Source organism: Eretmochelys imbricata, chromosome 6 (genome assembly GCF_965152235.1).
Source record: "Eretmochelys imbricata isolate rEreImb1 chromosome 6, rEreImb1.hap1, whole genome shotgun sequence".
Lineage (NCBI taxonomy): Eukaryota > Metazoa > Chordata > Testudines > Cheloniidae > Eretmochelys > Eretmochelys imbricata.
The window spans coordinates 117,599,096-117,614,452 of record NC_135577.1 but is presented as its reverse complement, the minus strand read 5'-3'; the positions used below and the strand labels follow the sequence as shown (position 1 = coordinate 117,614,452).

General features: G+C 46.6%; 1 protein-coding gene across 1 annotated transcript; it reads right to left on the bottom strand.

Moving 5' to 3' along the window:
- Nucleotides 1–4,108: 4,108 nt before the first annotated feature.
- Nucleotides 4,109–12,920, bottom strand: ZBTB25 (zinc finger and BTB domain containing 25). The gene is made up of 3 exons (XM_077820567.1): nt 12,816–12,920; nt 8,575–8,754; nt 4,109–6,060 (listed from the first exon to the last, which is right to left on the bottom strand). Exons 2-3 carry the CDS (start codon nt 8,745–8,747, stop codon nt 4,929–4,931), a joined length of 1,305 nt encoding a protein of 434 aa, XP_077676693.1. The 5' UTR covers nt 8,748–8,754; nt 12,816–12,920; the 3' UTR covers nt 4,109–4,928.
- Between the last annotated feature and the right edge of the window lie 2,437 nt (nt 12,921–15,357).

Genomic DNA, 15,357 nt, shown 5'->3' with positions numbered 1-15,357 from the left:
GGTACCCATAGGGCTGGCTGTGGCGGTCCGCTCATGCCACAGTATATCAGGCACCACCGGCCCTACACCCTCTTAGTTCCTTCTTGCCTACAACTCCGACAGAGGGGCAGGAGGGCAGGTAATGGAATGGACATGAGCAATGGTGGGTAACTATTTTTCTTCTTCGAGTGCTTGCTCATGTCGATTCCATTCTAGGTGACTCACAAGCAGTGTCTTTGGAGGTGGGCTCAGAGTTCACAGTCTTGCAGACTGGAGCACAGCTCTGCTGAAACCAGCGTCATCTTGGGCTTGCCGGATCAGCGCATAATGTGAAGCGAATGTGTGGACGGACCACCAGGTCGCAGCCCGACAAATTTCTTGGATCAGTACCTGAGTGTGGAAGGCTGCTGAGCACACCTGTGCCCTCGTTGAATGAGCCGTCACGATCGCCAGCGGGGGCACCTTCGCCAGCTCATAACAGTAGTGGATGCAGGCACTGATCCATGATGATATTGTCTGGGTAGACACTGGGCAACCCTTCAGTCTGTCTGTGACAGCAACGAACAACTGCCTTGACTTATGGAACAGCTTCATTCTATCTGTGTAGAAGGCCAGTGCCCGCCTGACATCCAGGGTATGCAGCCTGCATTCCTCATCCAGTGCATGAAGCTTAGGGCAGAGGACTGGTAAATATGTGTCTCAACCAGTATGGAACTGGGAGTCAATCTTGGGCAGAAAGGCTAGGTGCGGATGCAGCTGGACCTTGTCCTTATAGAAGATTGTATAAGGCGGTTCTGATGTGAACACCCTGAACACCTCCGGGCCGAAGTTATAGCAAATAGGAAAGAGACCTTCCATGAGAGAAGCAGAAGGAAGCAGGAAGCCAAAGGCTCGAAGGGGGGACCCATGCGCCTTGATAGCACCAGGTTCAGATCCCATGGGAGAACTGGCTCCTAGACATGCGGGTAAAGGCGCTCCCGGCCCTTCAGCAACCATGCCATCATGGGATGGGAGAAGACCGACCTGCCTTAAAACAGAGGCACACACACACGTACAATGGAGTGGACATGAGCAAGCACTCGAAGAACATTTAAGTTTTTATGCTCACTAGTTTTAAAAGATACACATGAACACAAAACAGTTATTTACTAATTTCAGAAAGTAAATTCCTCTTCATATTCAATATGATAAAGTCATTACTACTATATAAATACATCACAGCTAGCTGATAACTCATGCAGATGTGACTTCTGCTCAGTTTCATTATTCCCATTTAAGTATCTTTCTGGCAACGTTTAAAAAAATTACACTTAGCACAACTAAAGACCACAATGTATAAGGAATATATACCCTAGTTTGTTCTTTCCTGTAGCATTTTGTGTCTGTAGGGCCTACTGTCATCAATCCTTGGTTTTGTTTTCATGGTCTACTGTTTAAAACACGTTAACTAGTTGAGGTAAATCTTAGTCGGGAGTCTAGGGTTTAGCTTGACCAGCTAATGTGTGTTAGGGCTACAATTTGCCTTGACTACATTAGGATTTTAGTGCATATTAATGAACATGTTAAACACCCCTTTTTCCCTAGGTTGATGTTACACTGGGGGAACAAAGCAGAAATTGGCTTGGCTGCCAATTCAAAGTCATTTTTCTCCAAGTGTCAGTGTTTGCGAAAGGGGCTCTACCAACGAGAAACAGCAGTGTGAGCATCCCTGTATCACCTTAAGAAGGTGCTTCAACCCTGGCGTGCAGAGACCATGTCCAAGAAAAGTCAGATCTCTGTCCATGCAGCTCTTGGCTTCTCTACTGAATATAATATAAAGAAATCAAATCAAGATGAGTCCGAAAAATAATTAGCATATGATACTTCGGTAATTCAAAAATGTTTTGATTTCAGATTTTTTTCTGGGCCTGATCCAATCTCAGTGGAGCCAGATGAAGTCTACTGCCTTCAGAAGAGATTTGGACCAGGCATTTTGGCAGGTATTTTCCCTCACCATTGCTCAAAGATTTTCCCCATCACAGTGCACTCTCGTGATGCAATCCCATGGCAACGAATAGGAGGCTTTCATTGCTAGTCTTAACGCACATTTTTGGAAAAGTGCCTCACACATTTTATGAGCAGCAGAGTGGAGCAGCTCACAGCATCTATTCAGTACATTTTAAAAAATTGTTCTTTATATCAGAATTACTCCACTTGCTGTTGGCCGGAATTCCCCTCTCCCCGCCCGCAGCAATGGTACACTTCTTTGGGCGCTCCTTACACCCCGCACTGCAGGAAGTGGTTTGTGATGCTCAGATGAAATAACACTATAGAAGAGCAAAATATTAACCTGAGGTCAGAATGCATGTGAATGCACATTTGTAACTGACTTGGAAGAATACATTTTTTGAGATATGCAGGAAATGATAACAAAGGCATACAAAAATTCTATCTGAATAGTATTACGGTAGTAGAAGAGCCCAAAAAGAGACAATGTTCCTTATCTATGAGTTTTTAATGTTCACATAACCCTAGTAGTTAGGAGCATATTATCCAAAGCTGTTCATATGTAGAAATAACTTGTAGTGGGGAAAAGGATTTTTTTTTTAAAGAGATGGTGTCCCCTAGATCAGGGGTTCTAAACCTTTTTCTCTCTGAGGCCCCCCTCGACATACTATAAAAACTCCAGGGCCCAGGGGGGCATCTTGGGGGAGGGATCTTGGGAATAGGTGTAGTTTGACTTGTATTTGGGGGGGCAGGGGTCAGCAGGGCTCAAGCTACTTCCACAAGGTGAGGTCCAGGGAGGGAGGGAGTTTATATATTTAAATTATAACTCAAAGGTGGGGGGGCTTAGCTCAAAAAAGTTTGAAAACAGCTCAGGGTGGAGGGAGCGGGTAGCTAGGGGCTGTGCGCAGGGGGTAGCTGTGTGGGGCTGTGTGCACAGGCGCCAACTGTTTTTTCCCATAATTTTCTCAGTAATTTTTCCCATAGGGAAAAATTAGTGGGTGCTCTGCCCCCACCAGCAGCCAAGCTCCCCTTATACCCCTCCCTGAGTGCACCGCGTCCCCGCTCCTCCCCCTACCTCCCAGCGTTTCCCACCTGGCCGCTGCCAAACAGCTGTTTGGCAGCATTGGCATGCTCCGGGAGGGAAGGAGAGGAGCGGGAACGTGGCATGCTCAGGGGAGGAAGAGGGGCCGGGGTGGGAATTTGGGGATGGAGTTGGAATATTGGCAGGGAGGGGGAGGGGGCGGAGACTTTGGGGAAGGGGTTGGAATGGAGGCGGGGCAGGGGCCTCATGGAAGGGGTTGAGTGGGGAGAGAGCCGGGGGCAGACGGGAAGCGAGCGAGCACCCACAGGAAAGTGGGGAAGTTGGTGCCTATGCTGTGTGCACACGGGGTGGGGGTGAGTTCAGGGAGGGGGGTGGCTAGGGGCTGTGTGTGGGCAAGGGGTAGCTCAGGGTGCAGGAAGAGGGGTACTAAGAGCTGTGTGTGGGCAGGGGGTAGCTCAGGGTCTAGGAAGAGGAGTATTAGGGGTGTGTGCTGGGAGGACTCCCCTGCGGTCCCTGTTCCCGGAGGGGTCTGCCAGCCATGGAGCCGGGTCTCCCCCCCGGGCGGCTCTTTACCGGCTGCCTCTGCAGGAGCAAAGGGGGATGGGAGCTGATGAGCATCTTCAACCTGGGGTACGAGCAGGAGAGGAAGGAACGCTGTGGCTGCCTGCTCCATGGCACCAGCCAAAGCAGCTGCTGCCCTGCACTGCCCAGCTCTGGCTTCCAACCTCCAACCTGGCCAGGGGGTGGGGAGAGGAGATGAGGGGGGACTCAGGAGAGGTGTGGAGCTGCCCCTGGGACTGCCTTGATCTTGTGCTGCAGTTGGGGGGAGGGAGGGGGCAATGCCCTCCACATCCCCAACTCTGCCCACCATGGGCTCAGGGTTTCTGCTCCACAGGGAGCACCAGGGCTCAGGGATTCAGCCCCGTGGGGGGTTTCAGGTATCAGGGCTTCAGCCCTGAGCCTCCCCCCGCTTCAGCACAGCAGGGGGCACTAGGGATCGGGGCTTCAGCTGTGGGGCCCCACGGCCCCCTTGAAAGGGCAAGGGGTCCATCGATCCCCAGTTGAGAACCACTGCCTCTTAGATCCTCTTGGAGGGGACTCTTCGCCTGGATCTCATTCCATCTTACAGAGGAAAATTCATTAATGGGACCCTTTGAAAGGCTTCAGTAGGATTTGGTTCCACATTTGTGGAGGGGAGTGATCAAGCAGGGGCAGGCCAGCTGGGCTTGGAATGGGGAAGGATGCACATTAGTTCTCCTGCAGCAAAGCACTTAAGTAGATGCCACACTTCATGTATTGACTCTGAATGTATTCAAAGTCAATGGGGCTGCAAATGCTTTTGCCGAACCAGGGTCACTATCTCTACATCAACCTCCAGGATTACCAGAAAAGGGAACAGCCTGAGGTTTTATGTGCTGTAGCTTGTTCACTTCCCACATATCCTCTGTACTTTGGGGTATTCTCTCTTTTTAGGGAATTGATATTAACCTAAAAAAAGAAAAAAAAAACCTAACCAAGAAAAGTAATATCCTCTGAATACATTCAACCCACTTTGGTTTCAGAATAATTCTAAAGACACACACAGTCCTAAAGTTCTGCTCAGTGTGCTAGATGCTTAAACCCCACACTCACTAACTTCTACAATCTCATCTTGGGTAATGCACAATTAATTTATGAAAGATTGATCTAAGTTATCTGGACATTGCCGACAAATAGCTTGTTCTCTAATCAACTTGGATTTTAAAGTTTAAATATACAAGTAAAAGGGTGTACATAGTTGTTACAGCCCCATCTCGCTCAAGACAGAGCTGTTCGGTGAAGCAAAAACTTCAGAAGAGTACCCAGAACATTCAGCAAAATGAAAGGACACAAACAAAGTGAAGCATTCATAGTTTCAGCTCATCAGAGGCAACGTACAAAGCTATTCTACGAGGATCGCATCAACATTTTCTGGAGCAAGATCAGACTCCGATGCACATAATGAATCTAGGTGATCTTGAGAGAGCCTGGCACTTTTTACTGGACAGTCAGACCAACTGTCACAATAAGGATGAAACCTGTGGGCTACTGGGTTACCAAACCTTTGGCCTCGGTTATATTTGTATTGTTTCCCTTTGTGGGCGTACATGTGTTCCAGCAACTGGCTCTTTCGGAGAAATTTGTGGCCACAGACTGTGCAACTGATTTTTCTCTTTCTTGAAAAAGAAAAGTTGCAGTTTAACTCCACAGGCTCAGTGTCTTTGGAGACTAGCGACCACTGGCCATACTGTAAGGGCTCTGTGTTACTATGGTTTGGATGTTCCGACGGATGCTCCTTCTCTTTCCTTAGGAAGGTACCAAGCCGATGACTTTCAATAGCTTCCCCCTTTTCAGTAATAGGCTGCACTTCACCAAGGTCATTGCTCTCCAGGATGGAGGCTGGGACGCCAAAGGGAAGTGAGCCGGAGACATGAGTATGCAAGTGTTCCCGCAAATTCCCACGGGAATCAAAGCGCTCCCCACAGTAATGACATAAATGTATTTTGAGATTAGTTCTAGAAACATCTGGAGTGGGCGACACGTGACTTTGGGACACCACTGGCTCGGGGTCACATTTCTCCTGCTTTATAGACACAGATGATTTCTGAAGCTCCTCCACTGGTTTGGCAACCCCAGTTGCTTGGGTGGAAGGATGGGTGATCTGTTGGTCGAGGGTACCATCATCTAGTCCAATGGCAAGTGAGAGCTGTAACTGTGGGTGATCGCCCGGGTTAGCAGACCTGTTGCTGGCATTTGTCAGATTTTCTTTTGCTCCAAGACCTTCCTTTGTTGCTTTGTGTGCGGTTGAAATCTGAATTCCATATAAGTTTGAAGACTGCATCGTCTCTGGGGAAAGTATCTGGTTCATTTTAATTGCAATATGGGAAAGGTAGTCTGCATGGAGAAATCGAATGCCCTCCTCCAGCCGGCTGGGGTTGACAGTCTGCTTTGGACCTTTTCCAGTGTACATGATGTGCAACAAGTAACTGAATATGTCTGGTTGGATATCTGTAGGCTGAATCTTTATGCAGTCACTGTTTAAAACAGAACACATGATTAAATATATCTGTTTCTCCAAATTATAATCCTGGCCATTATTTAAGCATTCATGTGGCCCTTCATTTACTTTGAGAGAACACACGTTGGCTACCTTTCCCAGATTCAGAATAAATATGACACATGCACAAAGAAAAGGACATGGGCATAATTTACATGTGCAATTATAGTGACTGCGTGCATAACTGCATCAATTGTGCACGAACGTGACCAGTTAGCCATCCACTCAGTCATTTGTATATGCAGTGTAACTTTGCATGCCACTGCAGTAATTGTTTGCAAATTATGAATTCACTTATTGTGTGCGATTCTGAAAATCTGGGCCTAAGACTATTGCTATATATTTAAATAAATAATAAATTCATTATTAAATTCAATAATTAAATAATAAATTCAACAGGGTGGACTGATTTAAATCAAAGTGATTTAAACCATCAATCTTAATCATGATTTAAATTAGCAAGGATGAAACTTTGATGTAAATCATCAATTTTAAATGTGTTTTGCATCTGTACTTTTTAGCTATTTTCCTAAAGAAAGGTTGATTCTCGCTGCTTGGCAACCATTAAAACATGTTGATTTGCAACTAAATATAGCCTTTATACTAAGTGTCATTATTCTTTTTGATAACCAGGAGGATACACTATATCTATACACATTTATTTAAGCAATTAGATAGATTAACTTGCATTTATTCTGATTCTTATTACATTTATGATGTTAGAAAATGGTGAATGACCCATTTCTTATTTACTAGATGATTACTTGTGATTTGTGTCAAGCTCTATTTGGATGGATATTCAAATTCAATTAAAAATGCACATAAAGAGCATTTTAAAAATTTAATTAAATAAAACTACTTTAAATGTACTGGATATGTAAGAAAAAAGTGCATTAAAATTAGCAAAACATTTTATATTAAAAACTAGCTAATTTATTAAAGAAAGGAAGAGACTTCTGTAGTTAGTGACTTGAACGGATTGTTTCTGGTCACCATGTCCTTCAAATTTCAGAACAAGTAGATCTCATCCTTAAACACCTAGTTTGTATTCATAGTTTAGTAAATGAAGACTGTTTTCCTGTTTTTCTTAACTTTGAATGAACTAGTCATTGAACTGACCAAGTTGAATAAACTGAAATGAAGAAAATATTCTCTCTGCACCTGCAGAAGAGGCTTCTGCTGTCAAAAGCTAGTTTAGCCCTTCAGCAAACTCTGGATCTAGATGCTTAGAGAGTGACTTCCAGCAATTCAGTGGTTTGACTTTAAAACAAGGCAGCAAATATATACTGTTTAGTATTTTTGTGCTGCATTTAATTGGCTTTAATAGATTATAATACGTTAAGCATTAAAATAGGTTGTCATAATTTCAAAACTAATTTTAAATAGGTTTATTTTAAAATAAACCTGCATTTAGTTTAAATTAAAAAAAATATTTTGTGTTTAAAAATCATTGATTTTTATCCACTCTGCATTACAATAGGGATATATTTTATCAGCTTTATGTCCCAATGTCAATAAATGGTATTGATTATAACAAACACTCAGCACTAATCTCTCACTCCCAGCCATCAAAGCACTTTCCAAATTTTAATCAAAGAGTCTTCAACATCGCTGAAGGAGTAATCACAGATAGGAAAGTGAGCACACAGACAGACACCTAATCTGTAGACAGCAACTCCATGTCAGAGGCAGGATTAGAACTCAGGAGTTATCCCATGTAATTACAAAATCTGACACCTTCAAAACCACTTTTTACCCAACTGGGGTGCAGCATCTGAATGTCACCAGGTGACTGATACTCAGTGCTCTACGACACTTGAAATGAATTGATGGTCTCAGAGCAGTCTGTTATCTGTAAGTGTCTGCAGCACAATATGGCACTGTTGCCACAGCAAGGCCATGAACTGAATGAGTTTGGAAGCTGAACTACACCGGTCTTGCCAGAGTCATTTGGTGACAGAGCATGGGGGGAAGCTTGTCCAGCTACCAGACATCCTCTGTGTATTCTGTAGACAAATACTGTACAAAGTTAGTTCCCAGGCCTTACAGGTCAACAGGAAACACAAACTCTGAACTCAATTTTATTTTTAAAACTTCAATGTTGGTCCAAATGGTAAGCCAAAGTATTGTAATTATTTCTATGTACACACAACTTCAGTGAAAAATTCTAGGCATTTGCCGCTTAAGAAAGCTGTGATACTTCTTCAACTTTTGTTTCTCCGTTCATCCCTCTTTAAATGTGCAGCAATGCCAGATGTTGGACCTGAACTTTGGCTTATGCTGATTAAACAAGTAAGATCAAAAGGACTTTCTGACACTACATTCTAGGCTGGAAATGAACTGGTTTTAGAGGGTTACAACTCCATAATTATTTTATGTAACCAATCCAGAGTCATTTAATCCCTCACTAATGTTCCTTCAGAATTTAATTCCTTTTAAAGAACAAATTTTAAAAGTTGCATTAAATGCAGAAAAAGAGGTACGTTCTTACCTCGTCTGGTGAATAAATATCATCTTAAAGTAGTTGGAAAAAGCAGCTAGCACCGCTCTGTGGGCCTTGAAGTAAACATCTCCTATTGCAACGGTGCAGTCACACAGAAAACCAAACTCACGCTGCATGTTCAACTGCTGCAGGAGGACTAAACTGTGGCTAGCTGTATCCATGGTGATTCTAAAGGCAAAAGAGGACAAAATTTGAGTTCTTGGTGAAGTGAAGATAATTGTAGTAGTATCAAAGACCAGTTTATTTCACTGAAGAAGTGATAAAGGCGCATAGTGTGGAGGTCATACAAAAGCTAACAGGGCTCTCTGATAGTGCAGTATGTTAACATCTGCCAGGTGGTATGTACACCACAATTTAGTAACTTCTCCCACTGATATCATTAGGAATGCCCCAAACACAGTCTATTGAAATTGAAAAATGATTCTCTATTTGTCTTTGTGCTGGGTAGAAACTCCAGATTTTTTTGTTAAAAAGAACCTGCTTCATCTAAACAGTCGGAAGTTACCAAACCTTAACATCAAATGGACTCTGCTTTTGCTCTGGCCTGACTTCTCACCTTTCCCCCAGAATTGAAACTACTCTAGAATAAGAAAGCCATTTATCCAAGTCAGTGACCTCTATTCACTGAAGGTCTAATGCTGCATTCATTACCTGTGGAACCAAAACTCCCACTAAGAGTATGTCTACACTACAGTGTAAGCCTGGGCTCAGACTCAGGTTTAAGCACAAACACCTGTCTGTCCACACACAAATCTGTCTGACTCCAGGCCAGTAAACCCTCAGTACTCAGGCCCTAGGACCTGACTGTAGGGCAGGGTCCAAACGAGAGTCCCACTGTGAGTCGGGTCCAAAGTTTATCATTTTTCAGCATGGACACAGCTCCGAGCCAGGTCTCCAGACCTGTGCCCTGAGAGTCTGAAAAACAGTACCCCACAATCCCATGGGCGAATGTTTCTTGCCTTTCTATCCCAAGATTAGCCAATCAACTCCCAGGAAACAGAAGCAAACCCCCCTTCTCCCTTTCACGTACAGCTGCGCAGTGTTTAGCCCTTCCATTTCATTCTGAACTGAACAGAGTTAACTGTCCTCTCCCTGAATTAGTTATGACCAGTGAGAAGAAGTCATCCTTTGCTAAGCACTATGGTCATGGGACCATAGTCAGATTCCAGTAAATCTCTCGTTTGAGACAAACAAGACATTTGACTTCAGTAAGAGTACCAGAAATGACCATGCGTACCAAGAAATACTGGGTAAGTCAGCAGCGTTGGGGATTCAATGGACCGATGCCGAGGGAAGGATCTCATGGCTCAAGACAGACTATTGGAAAGCCAGGGATGAGAACTGAACTTCTGGGAACTTCCCGTCATCCTGCCTCTTTTAGGAAGAATTTGACTAGATGCTGGTTTCTAAATCTCACACTGCACTGAGCCCACAGCGGTTCACAATAGCCTGATGAATGGGGATGGCGACCTTCTAACCCCCCGAATCTAAGGGCTTGTCTACATTTTAAATGCTGCAGGGGCACGGCTGCAGCTGTATCACTTCAGTGAAGACACTGTCTACACCCACAGAAGGGGTTCTCCTGTTGGAACAGGAAATCCACCTCCCCGAGGGGGTAGCTAGGTTGACGGGAGAATTCTCCTGCTAACCTTGCGCTGTCTATAATGGGGGCTAAGTCAGTTTAACTGCCTCACTCTGGGGTGTGGATTTTTCACACCCCTGAGCAAGGTAGTTATACCAACCTAATTTCCTAGTGTAGACCAGGCCTAAAATAGTATGGGAGGAGAGCCATTAGCTGCCGGATCAGGCTCATGATGTGACTCTGATGCTCATGCCAGTCCCCACGGAAGCTTTGCTGCCAGAGCAGCCGTAACATGGCCTGGGTCCATACTCAGAGGAATTGTTTGATATTGCCTCGGGGAAGCAGCCTGCAGCAGAAATAGTAGCAGAAACAGAAGTAGTGACCCAATATGGAAAAGTCAAAACTAAGAGCTTGGATCAGACACCCAGAATACATAATGTCTACAATTAAATCTAAGAATATTAAATATCTTTAAAATCTATGCAATGAAAAGGTAAATAAGCAACCGAAGTTAGAAAAGTTCATCATATAATGCTTTAATTAAATCCACTGTAAACATCAGTAAGTGCCTAACTGATTTAGAAGCACAAAAGCCTTTGACTTTCCGTGTCTCACGACACGCTCAATGACAGTGTCATTCAGACTGTCTTGTATCCCCTGAAAAATAAGTCATACAAAAATTGCACTATATGTTCCTAAAGCATTCTTGAGCTACACAAGCACAGAGTATTACCTGATACAACGTGCACCACATGAGAAATTTTACTCAGGCACACAAGTGGAGAGAGAGAGAAGGAGAAGCACACAACTTCCGAGGGATCAACATTTTGATCCTAGTTTAACAAGCTCAGAAAAGACGACAAATGTTTAATACACCTCCTTCCTCTCTTGAGAGTTAGTAGATACAGAAGTATCTGTAAAATGTGTTTGGTTTTGATCACTGAAAATTAAAACAACCCCCCTCCCCACACACATTTTTATAAATTCTAATAGGATCAACTCAGCACTCCACCCTTCCAAGACAGGAGAAATGTGTTTCATGAATGTTACTGTCTGGTGATCTTTCATGTGTAATAGTGGGAGTCAGTGGCAGGGTTCATGCCCTACCCTCTTATTGGCTTTCAAAACTAGGGTCCTGTCTACTCTCCACCGACTTTATCTCATCTCTCCATCACCACGGCGTGCTGCACTGGCGGATGCTGTCCCATGTCGGGTACTATCTGTTGTTCAGCAATGCTGTGCATGTTCATAGGACACACAACGGCTCCCACCAATATCAGTGCTGAAACTCCCACTGATTTCAACAGGAGCAGGATTAGGCTAATCACTTGTAAAGCGATTTCACATCCTTCAGAATAAGAGGGACAACAGAGAAATAAAATCTTACAAAATCAAATAAGAATCAAAGTAACAAAGAACTCATCACTCTGAGTCTTATTTTCATACAAAATAAAGGCGGCCACACGTCCTCACCCCACATCCCGTCCCATAAGGTGCAGTAGATACAACGCTCACTATTTTGGGACCTGTGGAAATCTGTTTGTAAACCCATTGGAGGTAGCAAGGATAGGAGTCAGAGTAGCAGCCGTGTTAGTCTGTATTCGCAAAAAGAAAAGGAGTACTTGTGGCACCTTAGAGACTAACCAATTTATTTGAGCATGAGCTCAAATATCTGAAGTATCTGATGAAGTGAGCTGTAGCTCACGAAAGCTCATGCTCAAATAAATTGGTTAGTCTCTAAGGTGCCACAAGTACTCCTTTTCTTTTTAAGGATAGGAGTGACTGTCAAATTCACTGTGCTGGCAGCCACAGGAAAGTGCTGGGGGAGGAGAGAACAAACAGGACCTGGCCCCGCTACTTTAACTATCCTGCTGAGTCTGACGGTCCCTTTGACACGACCGGAGACGCTATTATGTGTCTACACGACAGTGAGCGCCAGGACAATAGGGCCCTGGTCCATGCCTCGGGATTCTGCACGTTACACCAATACACATTATTAATAATAAATAACAACAACACTGCACTGCCAGATCTAGTTCCTCCCTGCCTCCTTTTCCACGCGCCTGCACATCTCGGCAGCCGGAGGCACACCCTCACACGCACGCAGCCAGCTGCGGTTCGATGTCAGGCCGCAGCAGCAATCCCGCTGGTGCATTACGTTGCTGCGGCTCACGAGCGGCCAGGGCCATGGGTCACACCGCCTGCAGTGCAGTTCATGGGTCATATCGTTTCTCCCGCCCATTCCCGACTCCCGCACGAGCCACTGCATTGCGAAGCCCCAGCGCTAAGCTCAGAGGCATCTGGCAGGAATGCGGGCAGCCCCGGCGGCGCCCAGCCGCCCCTGGGGGACGCGCCCGGCAGGCGGCAGCCAGCCTCTCGGGATGCTGCTGCAGCTGCACCGCGGAGGCCAGGAGGGGCTGCCCCCCGACCTATCCAGGAGCACCGGGCGGGAGGCTGCCCCGGGGACGCTGCGGAGCAGCGCCCATGTCCGGGCGATGCAGCCCGAGCGGCAAGGAGGAGCCGGGCAGGGGCCAGCCACAGCAGCGCGATTGCTGCGGAGCAGCGAGGCCGGGCCCCGGGGAGGCGCTGCAGGGACGCAGGGCGGCACCGGGCAGCCCCTGCGGCGCGGGCGGGGCTCGCGGCTTACCGGTGGGAGGCTCCAGCCTGCGCAGCTGTCGGCCCGGGTCGGCGGCCGCGGCTCGCGCATGCACCGGGCCGTGGCGCGCCTCTCAGCTCGGCCGCGCAGGGTGCATCCCCCCCGCCCCCCGGGAGCCGAGGCTGCTGCCGCTGCAGCGTCCCCGTGCGGCTGGACGGGCCCCTCTGCAGCGCGCCCCCCCGCCCCCGGAACAAAGACGGCTCAGGCTGGGCTGTGGGCCCTGCCCCCCGTGCGCGCAGCGGTGCTCTCTCTGCACCGACCCCCTGGCGCACAGCGAACAGGGGCTGGCTCGTGGGGGGCTCCCCCGTGCCTCAAGCGCTCGTGCGGCGGGGCGGTAATGGGCAGCTGGCCCCCTATACTGCGGGGCGGGGACAGTGCAATGGCTGGGCATGAGCCGCACCCACAGGGAGCCAAATCTGCCGAGCCCTGGGGGGAATGCAGGCCCTGCCTCCCCGGGGGGGTGTGTGTGTCCGTCCCGGAGCAGCGAGCGCTGAGCTGCTCCCTGGGGTGGGCCTAGGCCCTTGCAGGGGTGCTGCTCCCTACTGCACAGACACCCGGGCGTTTCCTTACTCTGCTGGTCTTTGTAAGGAGTAAAAAACCTGTTAAAGGAACATTTAGAGTCTGGGGGCATCACGTGCCTAGGCCTTGGTCTGACGCTGCCCAGCCCAGGGCTGTATCTTAACCCCCTCGGGGAGCCAGACAGAGCCCAGCAGGGCGAACGTATGCAGAGCACTTCCACAAGGTAGTGTGAGCAAGCAGGGGCTGATTATCCTATGCAGAGACCAGGCTGTCTGACCCTATCTTATCAGGATCCTGAAGTTGTGTGCTCACTCCTTTCCCCTTTCTCCACCATGGCAAGAGCTCCATCCCCCAACATTAATCACCAAAGCCACATGCCCTGGGCGTTGTGTCCTCATGTCCTCCTTCCATATCATTATTTCCTATTCTCCCTTCCTCCATTCCCCCCATGCTAGGAACAATTGTGTGCCCCTCGTTCCCATCGTCCCTACCATGCAGGGGCTCGTTGTATCCCCCATGCCCTCTTTGATATATAGACAATTACAAAGGTGGTTGAAGCTGCTAGGTGTGTGTGATGTTCCCGGGTGTTATCTGGACCTGTGATCTGCTAGGTCACGCCTTGACTCTGGGAGCCAGCCTTACCCTGCTCTGCTGTGAGAACCCCCACTCCTGGGCTTTTCACACACAGCCTCTGGCATGTAAACTGCTCCTTGGGTTATGCAACCCAATGACACGAGCCAATCTCTCCAGTCCCAGACAGGACCCTAGGAACCTCCATCTTGCAGTTTCTAGTTCTGCCCACTGGACGCTGCAAGCTTATATGAGTTCGTCAATTTAACAAAGAAATTGATATATACCAGGCTTGTTATCCCAAGGGGAGACTCTGATATCCTTCAAACCAAACACACTGCTTCAGGTAGAACAAACAAACAAATTTATTAACTACTCATACACTTTACAGGATTCTAAATTCACTGTATCAACTCAAGAAAGGTGTCACTGTAGACAGGTCAATGAACATCTCTGCTCGGCATGTAGCTGCAGTCAAAACAAACAAAATATTAAGTTCCATAATGAATGGGATGGTGAACAATATGGAGAATATTACTACTTTGTATAAATCAGTGGTGCAGCCTCATCTGGAATATCGTGCGCAAAACTCATCATCCCATCTGAAATATGAGAGTGCAGAACTAGAGGAAGTCAGAGAAGGGCAGCAAGAATGATCAAGGGCCTGGAAAAAAGACTGAAGAAAGTTTTAAAAGTTTTACATGAAGAAAGATTTAAAAATTTGAGATTGTTCAGCGTAGAGATGAATAAGAGGGGACGTGATAAAAGTATATAAAATAATGCCCGGCATAGAGAACGGTAGATCGGGAACTTCTGTTCTCTCTGTCTCATAACACAAGAACAAGTGGAAATTAAATTAAATTATGAGATGGAAATTCAAAACTAATAAAAGGAAATACTTTTTCACACAATGCTTAATTAAACTGAAGAACTCATTGCCAGAGGAAATAATTGAGGCCAACATTCAAAAGGTGATTGGACATTTATATGGATAGCAAGAGTAGGATATAAACCTCGTATTTCAGGCCTTGAACCAACCTCTACGTATTAGAGATCAAATTGAGTCCTAGTGTATGGGGCATGTTAACCCATATCTGCCTATTGTGGGGATCTTACCCCCAAAGGCCACCGTCAGAGACAGCGTACTGGGCTAGATGGACCACAAGTTTGTTCCAGCATGGCAATTCTTGTGTTACTACATGGCTGATTTTGGCATCTCAATGGGTAGAGCTTGGGACAGTAACACTCCCTCCCTCCCCCCGAATCGAAAATTCATCTAGCACAAAGAGACAGGAAGAACAATGTTCTAGTAGAGGATTAAGCTTCAGTTCTTGGGAAGGGATGGCGTATGGTATGAGCCTCCAGCATAAGTGATAAAACAGGGTGTGGGATAGGAGGGAAGAAGCCTCCACCACAGGGGGTGAGGAGCAGGGTGGGAATGAGC

Excerpts from the sequence above, each read along its gene's own strand:
- ZBTB25 (XM_077820567.1), bottom strand. The coding sequence starts at position 8,747 with ATGGATACAGCTAGCCACAGTTTAGTCCTCCTGCAGCAGTTGAACATG. Across the intron at positions 6,061-8,574 it reads ATATTTATTCACCAGACGAG|TGACTGCATAAAGATTCAGC; the intron begins GTAAGAACGTAC and ends TGTTTTAAACAG.